The sequence below is a fragment of the Musca autumnalis genome, unplaced genomic scaffold, assembly GCF_047663935.1.
Source record: "Musca autumnalis isolate F117 unplaced genomic scaffold, ASM4766393v1 scaffold_4, whole genome shotgun sequence".
Taxonomy (NCBI): domain Eukaryota; kingdom Metazoa; phylum Arthropoda; class Insecta; order Diptera; family Muscidae; genus Musca; species Musca autumnalis.
Window position 1 is genome coordinate 186,841,743 of NW_027411977.1, and position 25,869 is coordinate 186,867,611.

The window sequence follows — 25,869 nt, forward strand, 5'->3', positions numbered from 1 at the left end:
CAAAAAATAATTCAAACGAACTTATCATTTTTTGGGACAGCAAATAAAACTTGACGATCCGAAGATTTAATGGGCAGGTTATATTCCAATCTTGGGTTGTTTTCCAAATTTGCTCGAAAACTCAGCCAAGATATTAAAATATTGTCCAGAATACACAAAAGAGTTATCCAAAGCGCAATTATTTTAAAAATGTTTTTTTTTTTTTTTTTTTTGAGAATAGAGGTCACAAGTTTGAAAAAACACTGATCGATAACATGTTTATCGACCACCCAGTTGAGTTGACATTAATGGTACAACATTTCGTCTCAGTCGCGCAGACAACTGACAACGCAACTCAAGTTTAGTGGCAATACAAGATAGACCCATAAATAAAACTACATAAATGTTTTTTTTTAACTTATTCATTACGAAATTTATGAAAAATGTTATGGCAGTGCGAAAGATCTTATGATATGAATGTGGTTTGTCTTTATAAATAACTTTTCCCGAAAGCTATTCATTAGCCACATTATATAAATAAAATAAAAATATATAAATATGTATTAAAATGATAATAATAATAATAATAAGATACGAAGTGTTTTACAACAAAGTGATAATTTGGGGGGTTATAAAGAAAATGACATATATATGGAATATATAATGAATAGAAATGTAATAATTGTAATAAGTGATAAAAACTAAAACAAAAAGTAATAACACTAAACTATAAAATACATAAAACGAAAATTTAAATAAGAGCATAAAAATAATATTAAAAAAAAACAAAAATAGTCCTTACAAATTCAGTAAATTTTGGTTTGTTTATATTATTTAATGACAGTGAAATTCTTTCGACTGGCTTTGGATTTGCTGTTGCCTTAAGTTATTTTTTGTGATGTTTATTTCGGTGTTTTCAATTTTATGAATATCATTGGTTTAAGCTTATTTTAGGTGTTGAATTTTATAAAATACTTTTCTTTTGCTAAAAATAGAAGAAAAGTACAATTGTTTAATTAAGGCAAGAGAATTTATTTGAATTTACATGCAACATACCTAATATCATAGTTGAATTTAATTGTACACTTAATGGTTTCAGTTTCATCAATAACTACCGGTTTGTCTCTGAAAATAGAATTATTAATTAAAATATTAATATTTTTACAAGATATTCGATTTAATAGGAATTAAAACTATATTTTTTGAAACAATTACACAGTGGACCTTAACTAACTTTAAATAAATGGTGCTTACACCTGGGAAGTTTTTGCGGATTTTGAAACTACAATGTTCATAGGTGAGAAAAATCAAAAAACAAAAAAAAAATCGCCGGAACGCTTTTTAAATAAATCGCGATTCAAGTTGGCATTTTTAAGGGGTTTTTAAATGGTACGCCTGATATCTCTTTAAAAGAGCAACCGATTTGGTCCAAAATTTTGGATCTCGAAATGTTTTGTCCCTCACAAAAGTTCAACATTTTTGTTCAAATTGCAGTTAAGATCTGCTCGAGGATCCTTTAGACAATTTTACAGTGATATTATGTTTTTCGTGGGCAAGTCCATGTTTCCTGATATAATGTTCTAAATTATACGGTTGCCAACTAAAAAGAATGGACAAAATGGTTCATTTCTTCAGGTACCTCCTCCGCAACACTTTTGAACTTTAATACAAATCCATATTTTTGTCCACAATTTCATACATCCAAAAGTGTTTTCAAATTTTAAAAACCCCCTAAATACATAATTTTTTTTTGTGAAAAGGATCTTGGATTTGTAGCCAGTTTTCAATCTGACCATACATGAAAGCTTCACGTCACACAGGCTGATGGTACATATCTGTCGGCAAAGCCTACTGATACTTTTTTACTTGTTATAAAATACTTCATTCTAGTTTTTGCCTTCTTTGTTATTTTTATTCTATTTTGTAGCTACCCTACTACACGTGTTCTTTCCTTCCTTCACAATGGACTGAAAGGTATCCGAGTCTCCTAACCTTAGCTAACTTTCCCATCACTTCATTCTTTATTGACTGGCACAATGGCCTAGTGGTAATTCTGTCGTTAGCCGTGGTTACAGAACCGCCCTACTGGTATATTATTTATTTAAAATTTTTTCAGCCCTATTCTGAACATTTCTATTTCCCATGGGAGCGAAATTTCCCATTCCCACGGTTTCCACATTCTCAACGACGTGGGAACATCGAAAGATGGGAGCTGAAATTTCGAAATTCGAAATCAGTTACACCAAATTATTATAGCATACTTTTGAGGGCTGTAATTATGTTTTGTAATACAAAATGCCTATTTGCATTGAATTCGCGGTTTTTGAATTAGATTAGCAAAGCACAACTCACTTAATTCAACAACCGTGCATTAATTTATGGATTTTTTAAGTGAATGGAGTAAACGATGTGTGGTGTTGTTCTAGTAAGCACATTTTCTTCAGAATTTGCGAATTGGTGTAAGCATTTTTTAAATTAGTAGGCAAACATAAGTTTTGTGTATAAAGTAATAGGAACTTTTTAAGTTTGCAACGAATTTAAAAATTGTATGTTGATTCTAAATAATTTTAGTTAGGGGTTTAACGCGTATATCGCTAGTTTTACTTATTCGTAATGATCACCAGAACTCGTATTTTGCATATTTTTAAAAAAAATTCAAAAAGATAAATTCGATTATTTTTCTCGATTATTACATATTTCAGAAGACGTATCTTAAAAAAAAAAAAAAATTATAAATAAAATAGGTTTTTGATTGAATCTAAAACTAAAACAGATGCCCTTGCAAAATTTAAAGCTTCTACGTTCAAAAATAACGATCCTATTCAAGAAAAGGCACTCCCGAAAATGGAATAGCATTGGAATAATTTAGCATATATGTATGTACGTTTGTGTGATCGTTGTCGCGTCGTTGAGGAGACTAACACGTTTTCAATAGAACGTTAGTCGTCTGATTTAAAAAACCCGAAGGTTATATTACGAAAATGAATAAAAGTTGTAAAGATTGTATATATTATGGTTATTTTCCAATATATTATAATTATTGCCAACAATTTTGAAATTGATTTGTTTTTACTTGCTGTGCTGCGTTAATAGAATCAACCACGACTCTTTTTCTCGTACTTCAATACATATGGTCTGTTCCAGAACTGCAAAAATCTACTAATGTTTACTACTTTTTTGTTTTGTTCGACAACATAAAAGGGAATTTTTAATCGGTGTAAAACATGTTAGATTCTTGCAGGTTTTTGTATCATATAAGAATATGCAAAATCCGAAGTCGTCTAATGACATATTTTACAGCACATTTTGTATGCTTTTATTAAGCAAACACATGGCGATTATAAATATTTGCAATAATTTTGTCGTGTAGATGTCTTAAAATATGAAATTACATAAAAATATGAAATTTCTTGAAAATGTTTTTTCAAACTCCCGCACTGTTTGCTGGGGAGATTTTTCCCACAAAAAGACACAAAATTCTCCCACAATTCAAGATAGAGAATGTATACTTTTTTCCCATGGGAACAAATTCCCAATTCGAACTTCATTCAGAATGAGGGGAGATCGGAAATGGGAAAAAATTCCCAACTCCCATGCGTTCAGAATAGGGCTGTATGTAAAAATTCTTTCATGTGCATTCTTTTGTACATTTTCTTTCAAACTTGTTTTAATTAAATTAACTATATACTTACTTTACATCGCCATAAAATTTAAAAATATCACAGTTAATGAAAGAGGTAACACTGGGTATATCAATTTTTGTTTGGAAAACCTATAAAAGTAAAAAAATTCCTTAAAATTGTCATCATCAATAATAACTAATATACAATATTTACCGCTTCTTTCAATTCTTCACTATCATCAAGTTGGCAGAATTTCGTTTCACTTGTTAGCAATTTGCTCAAAGGATGATTGCCTATTAATCGCATAACATATTCATCTGTCATCTTTAGAAACGCTGACATATTATGTTCAGCATTTATATTCTCTATTTTGACATTTTCAATTTCGCCATTTGTTTCAGTGATGGCCAGTCGTAAGATTTCATCGGATATTATATTACTAGGCAATTGATAACAGTCTCGATGAAAATACCAACGGGCGGCAAACAAATTGTAGATTTTTCTATAATCTTCATAGCGATATTCAATATATTCCCCACATTCTGATACTTTGGCTTTGAGGAAGACATCATCAAAATCCATATTGGGTGCACATAGGTCTTTTAGATAATAAGAATCACGTTTCAAATAGTCCCATTTATCAACATCCACTTTGTAACGTTTATAGTGAACAATCTGAGTATGGAGAATTAGAGAAAAATTAACAATAAATGCTTTAGAAATTTGTTACTACACTTACACCAAATATAAAGTGATATTTTTTCGGCAATTCTATTTGGAATGATGACAGCTTCTTGATTTTTCCTTGTATTAATGCCTTTATTAAGTCTATACCATAATTATTATTGGCTCTGAGTTCGGGAAATAATGATTTGTCTATGCTTGCAAATATTTTATCCACGCAGGCAAATCCAACCTTTTCATGCTTATAATTTAGAGCAATACGTTCCCATGTATGTGAAAATGGACCATGGCCAATGTCATGTAAAAGAGCAGCAATCTAGATAATGTGGAAGAGAACATTTGATTAGAAGTTGGCTATCAAATATTCATAAGAATATGAAAAAAAGAATAGTTTTGTACACGATCTGGCTGATATAAGACGAAGGAAGGTATTGGATCCGGTGTTTACTGTGAAAATTCTCATATTTGTTTCGAAAACGGTCCTAAAATAAGTTCTTTTAGGCAGATTCAAATATAATGGAAATACTAAATTAATGTATTCTGTTTTTTTCAGTTTATCTTAAAAACTTTGAACCAAAAACAAAGAAAATATTTTTTTTAATTACTTTACCTGAACAGCTTGACGATATAGCTGAGGTATTCTGTTATTATTTTCCGACAACCAAGGCGTATTCTTTTCTAATGCATCCAACATAAGTCCGGCTGCATGATAGGTACTAAAAAGGAAAGGGGTATTACTATATTAATATCAATTTATATATTCTCAAGTTACCCAATACAATGGTGATAACGTGTGTGCGTTTGCTCCATGCCATCTTTCAGCTTAAGAAGTCCCAATTGTTTTACATGTTTTAATCGTTGAAATAGTGGTGTTTGAATAATGGCTGTAACATCTGGAGGCAAACAAACTCTACCATAAACAACATCCTGAATTTCACACTGAAAATAAAAAATATGTATTAGAAAGGGATAAGAAACAAATAATATTATCAATATCTGCAATACTAGCGAGGAAAAAAGTTTCAAAAGTAGCGGCCTATTTTTGAGTTGGGAAAATTGAGTTTCTTCGACGAATAAAAATGTCAGATGCTTTTGAACATAAACTAAGTTTAGACAAAATATTTCGAGAATCAAAGTTTGGACCAAATGGGTTTCGTCGGTTTATGAGATATCGCGTGTACCATTTTACCGAATATTTTCAAATTTTTGTGGGGGAGGTACCGGAAGGAGTGGCACTACAAACACCACATTCGAATTTCTTCTAATATTCAAAGAAATTTTACGATATGTAAAGTGTGGACCAACTCTGTATTTGATTATGTTTGTATATTCGTTCCTCTGTTCAATCTGGCTCTGGGTCTATTTCCAGTTCCAGAAAAATGGCTGCTTCGATGGGATGTAGCCACAGATCCACTGGAGTTAGATGGGTAGGTTTGGCGGGACAGTTGAAAAGGTGTTTTGTGTCGTGCGGGCCGGGCCCATGCCGCATACTGGGCAGATGTCTTGCACGGCGCGATCGATTTCCGTCCAGTAAGAATTTAGGCGACTGCAATATCCCGAGCGTAGTTGAGCCAAAACTACTCTGGTTTGTAGTGGCAGCTGACGCTCCTTAGCTGCGATAGATGGGGGATGTACTCCGAGTACTTTATTCACACTATAATTGCTTAAGGCCAACTGCATCCGTGTGAATGCTATTCAAACCTGCTTGATATGCTAGTTGATCTAGGGGTTCTCTCCTGTATCGTTGGACCTCTCCCTCTAGAGCATGGGTATCCTTCCTGATCTGCCTGAATGTGCCAGGCCTACCCACAAGATGGTGATTGGGATGGCTCACACGGTAACATCCAAACAGGTACTGAAACGAAAGCATCTCATTGTGTTGCTTCACTGGAAGAATCTTTGCCTCCTCATGTAGATGGTCCAGGAATACAGGAGAGGTAGAGGTTAAACAGTTCCGGAGATATCGCCCCACCTTGGGGAACTCCCTGTTTCACTCTACGGGGCATGGACTTCTTGTTCCTGAATTCCATGTATGACTGGCGTCCACACATATAATTGACTATCCAACGTTTCAAGCTTGGCCGGAGGGTTGTTTGCTCAAAGTCCTCAAACAGCGTGGAGTGCCTGACTGTATCAAAGGCAAGTCAAGCGCCACCATCACTGTTCTATCGCACGGTCGTCTCTGGTTGAGTCCTCGACAAATATGTGTGGTAATGGCGTGCAGCTCAGTTGTCGTGCTGTGCTGCTTACGGAATTCATGCTGATGATCGGCAACTTGATAGCTATTTCCGATACTGGGGAGGACTAAGGCCTCAAGGGTCTTTGCTACGGGCGACAAAAGCGAAATCGGCCTGTTCGATTCACTTTTGCTGGCATCCTTGCCGGGCTTCCGTAGTGGGACCACCCTGCCCATTTTCCAGACTTCGGGAACAATGAGGGTGGATAGCGACAAGTTGGGAACTTTAGTGAGATACTCCACTCCCGGCTCATCCAGCTGCTTCAACATTACCATGGAGATTCCATCAGAGCCCAACGCTTTGGATGATTTAGCGTTCCTGATGGCATTGGCAACATCATCCATTGTAAACTGTGGTGGTTCCTCCTCGGCAGGAAGAGATCTGATGCGACGTAATACTCCACTCTTCGCCATGTCACTCTTGGGGGTGCTCGACAAACTGTCATTTCAATCGACAGTCAGGAACTTGCGCACCTCTTCGGGTCAGTCAACGTAACGTCGCCAAACGTGACTGAGGTCCTACCTGCCCTTCTTCCAGGGTTCGAGAGTGACTTAACCGTTGCCCACAATTCACCTATACCGGCTCCAATGTTGCAGCTCTTCAGATGATTTATCCATTTGTTCCGCTTATGCTCGCCGACCAACCTGTTAACTTCCAGTGTCAGCTCCCTGACTCTGGGGTCATTGGGGTTGATACGACGAAGCTCATCACGCTCATTTGCTAATCCCGTCGCATCTGCTGGGAAATTTGGTCTTACTTCGGGTATTCGACCAGCAGGGATATGGCGAGCGGCTGTAGCAGTGATGATGTCCCGGAACGTCCTTTCCGCTACCCGAACATCAGAAGGATTGGGCAATTCTCTAAAGCGGTGATTGGTGAACTCTCTGAAACTCGGCCAATCAGCTTTCTTATGATTGCCAAATGTGCGGCGTTCAGAGATAATGAAATCGGGTGGTCTGATAATGGAGACAATTATGGGGAAATGGTCTGATCCTCGGCTGCCACCTCAGTGTACATATGTTTGTATTTGTTCGAAAGTTGTCGTGCTCTCCAGCCACTACATATGATGCCATAGAGGGTTTTTACACATTTCGGGTTGTTTTCTCAAGAAGTATGGATTTGCACCTTAAAAACTTTTACCGCCGTAATTGAGGCAGCGAATGAAAATTGCCTCAACAAAAATCAAAGTAATTCAAGTGAACTTAAATTTTTTGTGGGAGGTACCCGAAGGAGTGGAGAAATATAGTCCACATTCGAACCTAATATATATTTGGTAGATATTTTGATATATTTTTGACAAACTATTACGAAAGCCAAATTTTGGACCGAATCGACAGATCTGTTCGAGTGTTATCTTGCGCTCCAACCACTACATAAGGTGTCAAAAATCAAAGCAATTCGAGAGCTGGTCCTAAACTGAACTATTCTGAAATTTTGTGTGGGAGGTACTCGAAGGAGTGGACCGATTGGGTCCATTTTGAAACTTCATCCAAGTCTAGTAGAAAATTCACGATTTGCAAAGTATGGACCAAATCGGCTACTCCCTTCAAGAGTTATCGTGCGCACAAATTTTCCGAACATTTTCGAAGTTTTGCGGGGGAGGTATCGGAAGGAGTGGACCGTTATAACCCATCTTCGAAATTAACCTAAGCTTGAACAAAATATTACGAAAGCCAAATTTTGGACCGAATCGGCTGATCAATCAACTCCAAATTGTCCGAAAATCAACTCTAATTGTACGGAAATCAACTCCAAATTGTCCGAAACGGATTTCGTCCATGAGGCACATTTTGCACATATGAAAATGTATATACCCTCGTTAGCATAAATGCTGAGGGTATAATTAAAATGATCTTCGCCCAAATAGGCACAATTTAAATAAATAAATAACAAGTAAGAACGGACGGCGTTGTTATAAGCTCCACCACAAGTTGTATTGAAGTAAAACTGAACAATTAGTTTCCCTTTCGGAAAGGGAAAATGGTCATACAAAGGAGAATTGTTACGAATAGTCAACGAGTACAAGTGTTTTGGAATAACACTAACTCCAAAACTGTCCTTTAGTAAATATCTCTTCAAAAAAGATGATAAATTCAACTTTTATCGCCAAACCATCGATACATTTAACGGCAAAATGTAAGCTTTTTCTAGCTGGCTTTCGCTCGATATATAGCTACGGATCACAGGTATGGGGAAGATCCTATTTCCAGGAAATGGATAAGCTGTATCGTTACTTTATAAAGATAATTTTAAAGCTTCTAGAAAGTATGCCGAATTATATTGTCTAATTGGGGAAGTTTTATACCACCAACGAAGACTAAATACAAAATTTCATTTCGGTGGAATATTGAAGCCACAACCTTTAAAATACCGAAAATCGGGAGGTACAGTTATATGGGGGAATGATTATATCGACTTAAAATTTTATCCTGAGCAAGAATATATATACTGTATAGGGTCTCCGATGAATATTTCGATGTGTTACAAACGGAAAGACAAATTTAATTATACCCCCACCATATTATGGTGGAGAGTATAAAAACGTTAGAGAACATAAGCCTAAAAGTATGCTTTGCAAAAATGAATGAGTTGTACATTTGAAACACACCATAAAAGCTATTATCAGGTTTTTACCTTTGTTCTGTAATTTTTACCCATTTAAAAGTTGTGCACTTCGTGTGATACGTTCGAAAATTTCAATGTAACAAATATTCCAGTCAAATAAGGGATGGGGAATGCATATCTTTGGCAAAAAAAAACCAAAAGTTTTATTTGTATTCCGACTATAATATATAATTATTTTCAATATATACTGTAAAATAATAATTTACTCAAAAAAATTTCATAAATTTGCCTTTTCCACTATTATCAAAAAACCCCTTATCTATTTTGTAGTCGTTTAGACATGTCGTAAGTGTAGAACGTCATAGTCGACCAAGAAGAGAAGGGTCGAAGAACAAGTGCATGTATGCAAAAATGCAAGTTCTGAAAATGTAGTATCAAATTGAATTGTTGAACAACAACAAATCAAAACATTTGTTCATATCGATGTGTGTAAATAGCCGAACAACTTAATCACCAACATAAGACTTCTGTTCGATCGTATGTATATAATGTAGACTATGTAGTGTGGAACGAGAGGGAAGTAATAATCGAAATTGTCTTTGTTTCTAAATCACACAAACCATGAGATTACCACCATTTTTGAAGTTCCTTTTGACAATATATGTAGCTATTTGCGTCGGCGACCAAAAATAGCGTTATTGCGTCATGTTGAATGAATTCAATGTATAAACAATAACAAAAAAATCTTTACTTCAATCAATCTTCGATTTAAGTGTTACTATAAACCGAACTGTGGCATTTGTCCCATTGACTCGAGAGCTCACAATGTAAACAAATATTTAACATACATTTTCGTTTAGTCTTTAAAATAAACACAGAATTTGTTTTCAACTGCGCATTTTTTGGAATCTTCAAGACGGAATTTTCTCGAAATATTGAATTAGGATTAAAAGTAAGAAATTGGTGCTGGTGTGTTTTATATTGTAAATAAACATTAGTTTATTCGGCGTTTAGTCTAAAGGGGGTATATACACTTTGATACGATGAAAAATCTGCCTCAGCGAAATTATGGTTTTAATCCCAAGTTTGTTGTACGAAATCCGTTTCAGACAATTTGATATCAATTTAGCAATCTCATTTCTGGCTGGAGTAATATTTCTCCCCAGCTTTGTTGAAGTTCGAAGATGGACTATTTCAATTAGAAGGATTTTGAATTTTGGCATTGATACGATAATTGTTGGCTGTGTGCACTTTCTCTATGTTTTCCCATGTCGACTAAAGCTCGAAAACGAATGGACCTGACCGAAAGTACCTAATAATCTTGACTTTAAACGAGGAAATTTTAAAAATATAAATTTAAAAAAAAAAAATGTTGAACAGTCAAAATCGAAATTTCAATTTATAACAAAAAATGGGCCGTTTTTTACCATTAATAGAGAAAAAACCGTTCAATTTTGATGCATTCAATAAGCCAACAAAAATATATGTAGACTGTTCACCAAATTTCAGTCACTTCGGGTGGATAATGTGGCCAAAGGCTTCCAAATACCGAAAAGCGGGCAGTATCGTTCCATGGAGGCTATATCAAAACGTGGACCAATACCAACAATTCTCTGTAGGAATATTTCGCAGCCCTGGCGAAAAGTAAATAATAAATATCAGCTATTTCGGTTGGATAATGCGGTCTAAACCTTTCAAATTACAGAAAATCGGGCGGTGGCGTTCTATGTGGGCTACATCAAAACATGTACCAATGCCCATAATTTCTATTAAACATGTTTTTTGTCCACTGGGAAACCTCAATGAACTCTATGCATACATTCGGCATTAGTCGTGAAACTTTGGTAAGATCTTCAAAATACCGAAAATCGGGAGGTACCGATATATTGGGCCTATATAAAAACGTGGACCAACATATCGTCGGTGTCATGCTTAAGTGTTCCATACGCCATTTTTGACATTTTGAGATTAAGGTACCTTACAAGGTTTTGAACCATGCTCTTTCAGATCTTTTTGTCGGGTTTTCTCTATATCTTATAGTTTCTGAGATATTCAGATGCCAGTATGTTCCATATCCGCTTTGTGACAAAAAAAATCTTGTCGTTTTGCTCCATATCCATAAAGCCTGGCGTATGGAACAAAACAACTTTGAACTTTTTAGTTCCATATCTATGTCGTTTGGCGTATGGAACAAAAAGAGACAAAAACGAATTGTTCCGCACCAAAAATGATGGCGTTTGGAACAAAAAACTGCCCATTTTTGCCAAGTTACGGAAAAGTGTGGCGTATGGAACAAATTGTTTTAAAGGACTTGGTTTAAAAACTGAAAAATAATAAATGGTGTTTTTTTAAGCTGGATAGAACTTTAAATTGTAAAAAGTAACACAAAAAATTAAATTTTGATGAAACTTTTTTTTATTTGTTTTAGTATACTCTGACAAATCATCATGAATAGACTCACTCTTGAACAACGCTACGAAATTATCCAAATTTACTTTGAAACTTATAGACGACTTCGTCATTTGTATAGCGTACATAATCGTCCATCTGAACAAGCCATTCGTCGAACTGTGGATAGATTTAATAAGCAAAATTGCCGCATATGGAGTGAGACCAATCCACAAGAGACCCTACAGACTCCATTACATCCAGAAAAATGCACCGTATGGTGCGGTTTTCACACTGGTGGCATCATCGGACCTTATTTCTTCAAAAATGAGGCCGGAGCTCGCGTTACGGTCAATGGAGATCGTTACCGCACCATGATCAATGATTTTTTGTTTGAAAATATGGATGACATTGATCCGGAGGAGATGTGGTTTCAACAGGATGGTGCTACGTGCCATACGGCGAACGCAACCATCGACTTATTGAAATCAAAATTTGGCGATAAGTTGATTTCGAGAAGTGGACCTCTCCAAGGTCGTGCGATTAGACACCTCTCGATTATTTCCTGTGGGGCTACGTGAAGTCACTGGTTTATGCTGATAAACCAGCAACAATTGATGCCTTGGAGGCCAGCATTGTTCGTGTTATTCGTGACATACGGCCAGCAGTGCTCGAAAAAGTGGCAAAAAATTGGACGTCAAGAATGCACTTCGTCAAGAACAGCCGCGGTGCCCATATGCCCGAAATCATTTTCAAATGTTAATGTCACGAATTGATCTTTCGAATAAAAAAAATTTGATTACAATTTAATTTTTTGTGTTATTTTTTACAATTTCAAGTTCTATCGGGCTTAAAAAAACACCCTATAGTTTCTAAATCCAAATATTTTTGAATATTGTATTGTTATATGAAAACGAAAATTTATCAATTTTTTAAACCAAAAAATCCCTTGTTTAAAGACAAAATTTTGATGTAAGTCCACAAAAATATAGGCAAAAACGTCCATTCGACTTGAAGCTAACCGACTACAAAAATGATATTATAAGAAAATCGCGTTTAAATGTTTTATGTTACCTTAGAAATGCAAAATTTCAATCCGTTTTGTCCGATCGAAATTTTTACCTCAAAAAATAGTGATAAATGGAGGCAATCCCTTAAATAAATGTTAAGGAAACCTATAATAATGGTCCTTATTGTATTTATATGAGAAAAATAAATGTTTCATTTAAAGTCCTGATTTTTAAACTGCACTTCATATAAGGGAGGTGGAACACGATTGATAAAAAGTGTTTTGGTTGAAATGTGACAAAACGTGTTCCATGTGACACAAACTGACAAAAACATGAAAAAAAGATTCCATGGAACAATTCAGCAACTTTTTGCAATTATAAAAATTTGCCATAACTTCTAGCCTATCACAGATATCTGACTAAAATAAACTACTGATATATTCTCTGAGTTTAGTTAAGTAGAACTGAGCCCTTAAAGTATTGGATTATTGCACCATTTTTATCCTGTATGGCCTTAAACATTAACTTGAGTTTTTCTCGAATCAGGCAAATGACGTATGGAACACTTAAGCATGACACCGACGATATGTCCATCATTTTTATCAGGAAAGTTTTTTTTTTTTTATCACCTGGAAACCTAAATATTATAAATATCGAAAATTGGTAAGTACCGTTATATAAGTACTTGTACCGAAATTCACACGCCTACGCCAACTCCTTCTATTTTTGGCAACGGTTTATATGAACTTACGACATAGTGCATAAATTTAAATACATCGAGGACAATCTGCTGCAAAAATTTTCTCAAAACGATCTGACACATGTCTTTACACTGCACTGTTGAGAAATATTTTGAAATTATGTGTGGGAGGTGGGTGAAGGAGTCGACCGATCTGTGTCTGAAACAAATATTACGATGTGCAAAGATTAGAACAGACTGGTTACTTACTACAGGTGGGAACAATTTTAAACATCTTTTAAAATTTTTAGGTGGGGTGGACACCAAGACTAGGATCGGACTTCACTGTTTGTGGGTATTCGTAGGAAGTATTTTTTTAGTTTAGACTTTAAAATAAATAAGTCCGAAGCAACACATTGCAATTTTTGAGTTTTTGAGATAGAGCGGAGGTCAGAAAGCTTTCATTCACCCTTCTTACACTCAAACACAAAAATTACACATGAAAAATTTTAAATGTGTGGGAGAAGACTGAATTAATATTTACAGTAAGCGAATCGAACATACAGTGACACAGAAAAGTATACATACACCCTACAAAAATGCATTTTTGGCTAAATCGTTGGGTTTTTTACAGCAACAACTGCTCTGTGTGGCTCTTTGGTGACAAAATAACCATAATTACACAAATGTATTTTAATCTAATGCGTATATTTAATACAATTGAAGAAATTCAATTTTCACAACACAGAAAAGTATACATACACCCCAAGGTAATACGAGTATAATCGTAAAATTTATGGAATTAGTAGCAAAATTTATACATTTTTTAGTTTTGGCGAATGTCTCTGGGTGTCTGAGATATATTTTAGAGAAAAGAAAATCATTTTTGGGGTCAAATGCGGTTATTTAGGGTCAAATTTCTTATATACCTCATTAAAGCGGACCCTTGCTTAATTTTTTGCGTTTTTAGCTATTGTACTTTATAAAAAGCACAAATTTTGTATCAGATGGCAAATCTGGAGACCCTAGAAGGCTTTGAAGTTGTTTTTGTGCGAAATATACCTTCCTGAACGTCTATAAACGCACGTTTTTCCCCAGATTTCTCAGGAAGTTAATAGATTCCGAGGAATTCTTGGTGCAAATTACATATAGATGGCCTTGAATTGCCTTGTAATATTGTCGGATACAATCCTTGGGCATCAATCGACTCAGAAATGTACAATTATACGAAACGTATCGCGCCTATAGTAACGGTAATGATCATAATACGAAAACGACGTTGTTCACAGTACAAATTTCATGCTTTTTTGGTAGTGCTTATATTTTGTTGCTTTAGAAGCTTTGGGAACAGGTTTGTAACAAAATATATCACATTTCTGATTCAATTAATGTCCAAGGATTGTATCCGACAATATTACAAGGCAATTCAAGGCCATCTATATGTAATTTGCACCAAGAATTCCGCGGAATCTGTCCACTTCCTGAGAAATCTGAGGAAAAACGTGCGTTTATCGACGTTCAGGAAGGTATATTTCTCACAAAAACAACTTCAAAGCCTTCTAGGGTCTCCAGATTTTCCATCTCATACGAATTTTGTGCTTTTTAAAAAGTACAATAGCTAAAAACGCAAAAAATTAAGCAAGGGTCAGCTTTAACGAGGTATATAAGAAATTTGACCTCAAATAACCGCATTTGACCCCCAAAAATTATTTTCTTTTCTCTAAAATATATCTCAGACACCCAGAGACATTCGCCAAAACTAAAATATGTATAAATTTTGCTACTAATTCCATAAATTTTACGATAATACTCGTATTTCCTTGGGGTGTATGTATACTTTTCTGTGTTGTGAAAATTGAATTTCTTTAATTGTATTAAATATACGTATTAGATTAAAATAAATTTGTGTAATTATGGTTATTTTGTCACCAAAGAGCCACACAGTGCAGTTGTTGCTGTAAAAAACCCAACGATTTAGCCAAAACTGCATTTTTGTGGGGTGTATGTATACTTTTCTGTGTCACTGTATATCAAACTTCCGAATTTTTACGAATTTATCGTAGTAAAAATCTTGTAAAAAATCCAAAATTTCGTAAAATGATTCGAAAATATTTATATTTTTCTGTCCGCTTTCTTCAGGGCTTTTCGAATTTTTCCAAAACTAATTTCCAATATTTTGGCATCAGTATCTTTACAAAATTTTGTACAAAATTTTTAGTTAGAAATTTATATTTTACTGTCTGCATTTCTGTTCTGGTAAGACTATTTATTATGTGCATTAGTGTGGCTCTGACTTTGCAAAAGCACTATCTAAAGTACGCAAACACGAGTGCACATTGTTGTAGTTTTTTATTTCATTTAGATAGTGTGTAGATAGATGTAGACATTATTGAATTATCTCTTCTTTCATGCAATCCCTTTTTTCTCGCTTATAAATAAATGTTGTTTTAATTTACCAGTTAAACAACAAAAGTTTATCCAGTCTTTTGTTTATTTTTAAACATGGTAGAACAAATATAAGGTAAAGTTAATACTACAACAAATACAACTCGAACAACAACCAAAAAGGAATTTGTTTTTGTTTGTAAACCTTAGTGTCAACGTAAATGTAAACAAAACAAGGAAATGTCTATAAATTATTGGAATTTAAAAAACTAATAATTTTTCACATTTGATTGAATATTTTGGAAAACATGAATGAAAACTCGTTAGATTTTCAATTTGAATGTTTCCATATCATTCCACTAAATGCATAATTTCTCGCAGAAAGTAGAATACTTGCAAAAATGTTTAGGGTCGCTGGTAATTCATTGAAAAAAGAGAAGCTGTTTCAATTATTTGCTTTTGAAAACAAAAAAGCACATGTTTATTAGGGCTTTATTCTTTTCAAGTTTAACAAAATACCACACATATTAACAAATATTGTACCGCCTCTATAAGCGGTGTTTTAGTGTGCGGCATGTCGTTCGGACCTGGAGGAGGTTACATGTCAATGATATGAAGCCGTCTTTATGGGAAATAGTTTTTTTTTTCTGATGAATAAATTTGTTCTTCAAAAATATATATCCCTAATATACATCGAACATAGAAATAAATACATAAAATGTCGAATGGAATTTGACACTAACACTACAACCCACTTCAGTCAGCTGGGTATTGCTGCTACCTTTTCTTGTTCTACCATGATTTTTAAATAACAGAAAAAAACAGTAGAACCCTTTTTTACAAAGTAATATTAGCCGTTTTTATTAATTAATGAATAAATAACGGCTTATTGTGAAATTCTAAATATAGACTTAAAACACATTTTATATTTAACATGTTTTATAAAACATGCATTATTTAAGTTGTCAATACTATACAATATCTGTCAAATAAATGACGTAAAATCCATAAACACCTGTTTTAAGTGCAAGTGTAAAATGCGTTTTAGATGTCGGCCTTTTAAAGCAAATTCTGATAATTTTTATAAAATCATAAATTTACTAAAAAAAACTTACTGCACCACACACGTTTGATTTAAAAATTTCCCTTCACTAAGGATAGTTTCCCTCAGATAACATCTCACAATATTTTAAGATTATTGATATACATACTAAACAAAATTTGATTTAAATATTCCATTTTCTAACGATTTATCCCTGAATTCACATCTCAATTTAATTGTGTAATTTGTAATTTCCAGAACTACAGACATAAAAATTTGATTTAAAAATTCCCATTTCCAACGATTTTTCTGAACTCGCATCTCATTTTAATTGGGATTTTTTATTTCCGGTTTTTTTGATATACTTTCCCCTTCACTTCACGATTGTTTGTAAACAAAAACAGTCAGCAGTGTATTTTGCTCATTTTCTTTATGTCTAGACTTCTTTACAAACCGCCCTTTCCCGCCCCCACCCTATTAGCAACAAAATAAATCCATACATAAATATTATACAAGAAATTTCTTGTCTACAAAAAGAGAACTGCAAACAACCACCAAAATAGATGTATATTATCCTGGATGTTTTTTCTTACCATTTTTGCCGGCAGGTCCTTCAACTATTTCTTTTGAATCCGTTTTTTAGCAATTTTTCTTTTTGTTAAAATTTCTTTCTTTTTTTCAATTTTATAATTATTTATTATAATGGCAAAACCATATGTTGCCTTTGGAACAGAGTTTGGAGGAATACTGATAACTTTTAAAACGTTTCAAGGATAATTTATATAATTTTTTTTAACTTGCGACTAGTTCCATTCTTTTGCCCATTCCTTTTCTATTTACGACAATATTCGCACAGAATTGACTATCGCGTATAGTACGATGCCGAGTCATAATGGTCAGTATCGGCGTTGACTGATAACATAACGTATCATTTGCGTTTAAGCGGATATGGCAACATCACATTTAATAAAATGGAAGTTTAATTAAGTGGCCCGGCAACACATTACACAAAATTTGTTCGTTACATTTGGATTCATGGTTTAATTAAAAAGGTTAGCTAAAACTATCTGTATGTTTAAATTTTTTCTTTCGAGTGTTCCTAAAACTTCAAAATTATATACACAATCTATGTATGTGTGTGTGCTGTTTGAAAAATATGTCAAACAATTTTAAAAGCAATAGCATTCAATGATTTTTAAAATTTGTATGGAAGAAATTCTTCATCTTTGCATTGAAATAATCATTTCATCATATCCACAATTCGATTATGTGGAAAAATTTTGACACTTCATTCATTTTTCGCGTTTTTTATAAAATGCTCAAATAACCCACTTGTTGCTTTTATGTTTAGTAATTTTGACGTTTTAGGAATTCAGGAAAACCCAGGGTTCTATAAATTGTTTTCATCTAGATCTACCTCTTTACTTATAACATGTTTGGATTCAATTAATTGGCGCTAGAAATTAGTAGTAGAAATTTGCAGCTAATGTACATATACAAATATGCAGACGCTCGTATTACATCATATGGTCAGTTCTCGTATTTAATAAACTGGTAAAGTTGCAAAACTCTTAACTTTCATATGAATTGTGTATAAGTCCCAATCCACACTAGCGTGAATTTCATTAAAAATTTCAAGAAATTAGTCGTTCTTAGACTTTTTTTGATTTTACTCTAAGTCCCGGGCCACACTAGAGTAATTTCAATGAAATTTTGACATGAAACTTTGCATTTTTGGGAAAAATTCATAATTTCAAGAAACTAGTGTACACGGTTTCATGTGTTCTGCAATTTTGCTTTGTTGCAATATTCGTATGAAACAAACAGACCGTTTTATTTTACATTTTCTTTTACTTTCATGTCGAAATTTCAGTGAAATTACTCTTAGTGTGGCCCGGGACTAATATGGAACTCAATCAAGAAACTCATAATTTCATGAAATTTTTTAATGCATTTCACGCTGTGTGAATCGGGACTAAGGGAACACAAAGTATGGAAAAGTGGAAAAAATCGTAAAAACTTTGGGTTTTATAATTCTCGTTGATTTATTTTCGCATTTAATAGCAAAACTAAATAAAGTCTGTCTGATTACTTTCCCAGCAAGAATTGTCCAGCAAGAACATTCTCAGAGAGTAAGGGGTTTTTATTCTCTTTTGCTAGAAAATTGTAAAAAGTAAACAGACACCTTAGGTCTGTCTGGTTACCCTAAAATTTGTAACAACTTGTACCAATTGTTGCTGGAAGTCGTCTGTTAACACAAAAAAACCAGCAAAAGAGAGCGATTCGAGAGAGACATTTTGACAGTTCTTTCACTGAGAGTCTGCAAATTCTTGCTGGACAAATTTCTTCTAGCAAGCACTAGCAATGCTTCTTCTTCCTGAAAACAGTCAATCATCTGTTTTTAGTTTTTTGTTGATTTATATTTGTGAATATTAAAGACAATTTTATTGTGGAAATAACATAGTCTAATTGTATTGTTTTATGGAGAACAAATTTGTAAAGTGGAAAAATACTTTTTTGTTTCATTTTCTTTTTTATTTTCAATAAAATACAACGTGTTTGCTTCCTTTCTGTTTTGGCAAGCCAGCTGATTGCTTGCTGGTTTTTGCTGGGAAGGTGTCTGTTTACTTTTTACAATTTTCTAGCAAAAGAGAATAAAAACCCCTTACTCTCTGAGAAAGTTCTTGCTGAGAAAGTAACCAGACAGACTTCTTCCCAGCAAAAACCAGCAAGCAATCAGCTGGCTTGCCAAAACAGAACAAGTGACAGTCAGCTGTATTTTTACTTTTTCTGTAAATTTGGTTTTCAAAATGTAATAGGGTGGTCTACTCATGAAATTTGAAACTTCGAAATTTGCTATCCTAAAATACTTCTTTTCATCATAAACGTGTAATAAAAATGACCAACGCCAGTTCTGAATGCTTTATATTTCGATTCAAATTTTTTATATTTTAGAGGATTTTCAAAATATATTTATTCAATTTTTTCTTTGACATTTAATTTTCAATAACATCAATGTTGTTTTTGTAAATTTGTTAGTTGTAATTCATGCATCTACCTTATATAAATGTGCCTTGCCTCTTAATTTCTATTGATTTGTCCCAATTTACATTGGGCGAGTTTACTTGCGGCAATTGTCATTTCGTAGGAGAGAGAGGTGAGGCATATGGTAACCCTTTGCCTCTCAGCACCCTCTCTCACCTACAAACTGACAATTGCCGCAAGTAAACTCGCCTAATGTAAATTGGGACTTTCAAAAGATTTTAGGTTAGGGATTTTTAATCCGATAATATCAATAGAAAAAACTATCTGACGATATTGAATTTTTAAAAAATAATCGATACTATCGATAGTGCCATCGATTTTTTGCCAGCTCTACCCAGCAGACCATTTCATAAAGTTTTACAAAAATTCACCAAAATATGCGAAACAGATATTCTTTCTACTATTGACTTTCTCACCACGATAACTAGGCGTTTACACATAGACGGTATTGGCAAGACAATAGCAAAGTTACAAACCATTTTCACCAATACATTCATACTTTTCTCTATACAAATTTAAAAATTTATAAATGTATTTGTGGAAAAGGTTTGTATTTTTGCTATTGTCTTGCCAATACTTGCATTTGTAAACGCCGGGTAAATCAAAATTAAATTTAATTTATTCGCGATATTTTTGAGCCTTTTTAATATTATTAAACTGTAAAGAAACATTTGAAGAAGATATTGTCGATAGAATTGGTATGGTGGGTAATGAAATGTTTGTGAAAATAAAAATTTTATAATAGATTTGATAGAAGGCCCGAAAGCGATTAGCAGCTACGCTATTCGCGAAAGACCACTACTTATTTCAAAGAAACATGCAAATTGCTGATTTGTTTTCCTTTTTTATTTTCATAAAAATGGACATTTGATAAAAGACAATTGATTTTCAACAGCATTGCCATATCGAAATTGCTAAATTCAATATAAATTCAGTTTGATTTTGTGCATTAAAAATTTGGATAATGTTTAAATTAATTTGAATTAAGGCTGTTAATGCAAATAAAGACTGCCGTCTTTCTGCTTCTTCTTTATTGTTCGAAAAATTGTCGGATTAGGATGGCGTTGGGGTGCAAACTTAAGAATGAGTGAAAATATTAATGTTCGAGAAAACATAAATTTACACAATAATAAAAATATATTTGCCAATAAGCCACAAAAATTAAAACATTTCATACTGCTAATGATTATTTTTCATTGTAATTGCTTTACACATATGATGTTGAGTTGAAAAACCGGGAATCACAAAAACAAACTCTACCCCTCAACTTCGAATTGAGTAGCTATGGTGCGGAAAAATAAAATACTCAACACTTTGAGTCATGGTAGAACAAGAAAAGGTAGCAGCAATACCCAGCTGACTGAACTGGGCTGTAGTGTTAGTGTCAAATTCCATACGACATTTTATATATTTATTTCTATGTTCGATGTAGGGATATACAGTTAGGCAAGAAATGTATTGCAAAAACCAAAATTGTAGAAAATTTCATATTTCTTGTTCGTTTATGGCAACAAGTTATGTAAAAACTATACGGTTTTTTGTGCAAATTTCTTGCTATAGGTCCTTACAACAATATTCCGTCAAAACATGCAAAGGTTATTTGCGATTTATAACAAATACGGTCAAAAATAAGAATTAACTACTATTTGGGGGTGACAATAAAAGTATTGCAAAAATTACCAAATCGATGGTTTCTTCGAGAATTACCAAAGATGTGTTCTTTAATGAGTTGCTATACACTTTGGACATTCATTTGAGCATTAATGAGCTTATTTAAACCAAAAAATAAGGCTCGGTATGTTCCACTCTAAGGATACTGGTTCCCAATTTTTAGTAAATCTTGATCCTTCGTTGCAGGATGTTTTTGGAGCTTTTTGTTAAATTGGGCCCAAACATTTTATGAGGGTTGATATCAGGATGTTGGTCCGATGCATTTAAGAGATTTGTGTTGTTATATTACATCGGCAATTTACACAAATAAGATTAACATGTAATTATCTGGTCTTTGGAATGGTGGTAGTTGACTTTGTTTGATCATTCGGGATCGATTTTTCTGACTTTCAGACTAATGAATATTAAATATTTCTTAATAATGTCAGTAGGAATGCCTTCCCAATTATTATTATATCCGTAAACCCAATTTTGCATACTATTTTCCATGTTAAAGAATATAGTACGCAAATATTCGGTATTCCAGCTTCTCCAGTAGCGGTTTAATTTCCATATTTGATGTGTTTTATTGGATTTGACGCAATTTTTTGGATTTATTATGATAGCAGAGGATAATATCTATCCACTTAGCAAAAATTAAATCATATCAATACCATTGGGAGACGAGATAGTGCTCTGTCGTAGGTCGTTCCAAAATACTACACTGGTGTAAATTTTTTCCATATACTTTCCAGAGGTATTTCGATTTTCTCAAAGCCAAAATCGGACTGTTTTGCATTGTTCCATTATCCTACAATATATATTGAGTCAAATATTCATTCTTTGCCTACTTGCCTGTGGCCTATTCGTCATGGTTAATTGTTAATATGGTCCCATGCGTTTTTTACCTGTCTGAAGACCCTCCAGGACGGCATTTTTTATCACTGAACTTTATTACATTCAATACTGTTATTCTATTATTAGCCGCAAAAGTCATAAAAATGCATAATGACCGCAAAAATTTGCAAAAATTGTATAGTTTTATAGTACTGATTTTCCCTTTGCAATACTTTTATTGTCACCCCCAAGTAGTAGTTAATTCTTATTTTTGACCGTATTTGTTATAAGTCGCAAATAACCTTTGCGTGTTTTGACGGAATATTGTTGTAAGGACCTATAGCAAGATATTTGCACAAAAAACCGTATAGTTTTTACATAATTTGTTGCCATAAACGGACAATTAGTATGAAATTTTCTACATTTTTGGTTTTTGCAATACTTTTCTTGCCTAACTGTATATTTTTTGAAGAAAAAAAATATTCATCTGAAATAAAAACAATTTCCCATAAAGACTCCTTCATATTAATGACATGTAACCTCCTCCAGGTCCGAACGACATGTCGCACACTAAAACACCACTTATAGAGGCGGTACAATATTTGTTAATATGTGTGGTATTTTATTAAACTTGAAAATAATAAAGCCCTAAAGCCCGGCCAAACGAGGGTGCTAAGAATCCCCGGAGGTAAAACAAAACTTAACATCGGAACATGGAATGTTCGAAGTCTTTATGAGCTTGGAAAATTGGATAACACCATAAGCGAGATGAAGCGGCTGCAAATAGATATATTGGGTATAAGTGAGACATGGTGGACCGAAAGCTCAGAGTTCTTCTCTGAAAATACAAAGGTTTATCACTCAGGCAATGTTGACGGAATCCACAGAAAGGGCGTTGCTATCTTAGTTAAAAATAACATTGCACCCAGTGTGACAGGATGCTTCCCGATTTCGGATAGGGTGATGATGATCAAAATATCCGGAAAACCGGTTAACTTGAACGTAATACAAGTGTATGCACCCACATGTGATGGCGACAATCTCGAGGTAGAACAATTTTACAGTGATGTGGAAAAAGTGTTGATAATGACGAAACCCCATGATATCACAATAATACAGGGGGATTTTAATGCGAAAGTTGGAAAGGAAGAAACAACTGATGTTACAGGTAAATTTGGGTTGGGCCAACGTAACGAAAGAGGAGAAAGGCTAATTCAATTTTGCCAAGAACACAAGTTTAAAATTAGTAACACTATGTTCAATCTCCATCCGAGACGATTATATACTTGGAAGTCGCCACAAGACAGCAATAATAATATAGTCAGAAACCAAATCGACTACATAATTATCAATAAGCGATATTCTTCCTGCGTGAGTAGATGCTCCACATATCCCGGTGCTGACGTTCCATCAGATCACACCCTCCTACTTTGTAAGATTGGTATAAAATTGGCTATCACCCGCAGGAGAAACCCCCGGAAGAAAATAGATTTCGAAAAGCTTAGCGACCCCTTTATGAAACAAACAATGAAAGATCAAATAAACGCCAAACTATCCTTCGTTGGGGACAACAATGAACAGCAATGGAACAGTTTAAAAGAATCCATCAACAACGTGTCGAAAGATGTATTAGGTACAACTACAACTAGACGGAAGAAGAACAACTGGATAACAGAAGAAATACGTGCACTTCGAGAAGAACGGAGCAAATACAGAAATAATAACTATGAAAAATATTGGGAATTGAATCAAGAAATTAAAACCGCAATTCGTGCCGCGAAAAATGCACAAATAAACAGAGAATGCCAGGAAATGGAAAGATTACAACTTCTCCATGACGATTTCAATCTCCACAAAAAAATGAAAGAGGCATCCGGTATATATGCAAAAAGAACGTCCGCGTTTATTTGCGACGATAATAATGTAGCTCACTACGAACGTGAGGATAAGAGTAAACTATGGGAGAGATATATCAGAAATTTATTTACTGACGAGAGTCGAACCCAGTTCCTAACCAATACACACCAAATCGGTATTCCAGGAAGACTAATCAATGAGGAAGAATTGGAATCGGCAATAAAATCTATGAAAGACAAAAAGGCACCGGGGCCAGATGATATACCTGTCGAAGTACTCAAATTAATAGAAGGAAACAATAAACAACTACTATTGGGGTTGTTTAACCAAATTTATATTACCGGGGAATATCCGCAAGATTGGCTCCAATCAACATTTATACCTATACCCAAGAAAAATAATGCGAATACGTGTGGTGACTTCAGGTTAATTAGTTTAATGAGCCATGCCCTGAAAATATTTCTAAAAATAATACACAGAAGAATATACCCACTATGTGAGGCACACATGGGGCAGACGCAATTTGGATTCAATGAAGGTATGGGAACGCGAGAAGCACTACTTGGACTTAACGTATTAATACAAAAATGTCGAGAAGTTCAAAAAGACGTATATATTTGCTTCGTGGATTATGAGAAAGCATTTGATACGGTGAAACATGATAAACTGATGAATATCTTGACTTCTATTGGGCTAGACGAATGGGATATAAGATGCATTAAAAATTTATACTGGAATCAAGTAGCAAATATTAATGTAGATGGTGAATTAACAGACAATGTTCAAATTTCAAAGGGTGTAAGACAAGGATGTGTTTTGTCTCCCCTTCTATTCAACATATATTCAGAACAAATATTCGTAGAATCCATTGCTAGAAAGAACATTGGTATTGCTATAAACAATACGCTAATTAATAACATCCGTTACGCCGACGATACTACGTTACTAGCAAGCAGTTTTGCGGGGCTACAAAGATTATTAGATGTACTTGTGAAAACAAGCGAAATATATGGATTACGTATTAACATAAAAAAGACCAAATATATGATTGTGAGCCGAAAGTCTGTGGAAACAACTGCACCTATGTTAATAAGTAATACCGAAATAGAAAGAGTTAAAACGTTTAAATACCTGGGAGTCCAGATTAATGATCAGTGGGATATGTCGAAAGAAATCAAGTGCAGAATTGAAATGGCACGAAATTCATTTTTTAAATATAAAAAAAAACGCTTACAAGTCATGATATAAGCCTAACAACAAAAATGCGCTTTGTTAAATGTTACATATGGCCAGTACTATTATACTCAGCCGAAACCTGGACGGTAAAAGTAACAGATCAGAAAAGATTAAATTCGTTTGAAATGTGGATATATCGCCGTATTTTAAAAATTCGTTGGACTGAACGTATCTCAAATGAAGAAGTGCTTAGACGCATGAATACCGAACTTCAAATTACACGTATGATAAAAACCAGAAAAACTGCCTATTTGGGCCATTTAATGAGGAATGAAAAATATAAGCTGCTCCAAGCCATTATACAGACCAAAATCGAAGGAAAAAGATCCAGAGGAAGAAAAGAAACAACATGGATAAGTAACATTAAAGAATGGACGGGTGTGCAAAACGAACGAATTCTTTTAAATGCCGCCAGAAACCGAAGCCTTTCGATAATTGAATAGAACATATTTAATTGTACTATAATATTAACAATTAGTTAAGTTAATTTATGTAACACTGCATTATAATTGTATGATCGCTAACATCCGAACACGGATTGGCAAATAAAGAAGAAGAAGAATAAACATGTGCTTTTTGTTTTCAAAAACAAAAGATTGAAACAGCTTCTCTTTTTTCAATGAATTACGAGCGACCCCAAACATATTGGCAA

The 25,869-nt window shown here is 34.0% G+C and overlaps 1 protein-coding gene across 1 annotated transcript; it reads right to left on the minus strand.

Moving 5' to 3' along the window:
- Positions 1 to 838: 838 nt before the first annotated feature.
- Positions 839 to 17,456, minus strand: fal (SAM and HD domain containing deoxynucleoside triphosphate triphosphohydrolase falten). The gene is made up of 8 exons (XM_073987938.1): positions 17,186 to 17,456; positions 5,059 to 5,225; positions 4,897 to 5,002; positions 4,342 to 4,602; positions 3,816 to 4,277; positions 3,672 to 3,751; positions 1,036 to 1,104; positions 839 to 964 (listed from the first exon to the last, which is right to left on the minus strand). The coding sequence occupies exons 1-8, from the start codon at positions 17,186 to 17,188 to the stop codon at positions 925 to 927; spliced, it is 1,188 nt and encodes a 395-aa protein (XP_073844039.1). The 5' UTR covers positions 17,189 to 17,456; the 3' UTR covers positions 839 to 924.
- Between the last annotated feature and the right edge of the window lie 8,413 nt (positions 17,457 to 25,869).

Bases quoted from the DNA above. Each gene is read 5' to 3' on its own strand.
- fal (XM_073987938.1), bottom strand. The intron at 4,603-4,896 runs GTAAAGTAATTA...CACATTATCTAG, and splicing joins TATATCGTCAAGCTGTTCAG to ATTGCTGCTCTTTTACATGA. The intron at 1,105-3,671 runs GTAAGTATATAG...TTCTATTTTCAG, and splicing joins AAATTTTATGGCGATGTAAA to AGACAAACCGGTAGTTATTG.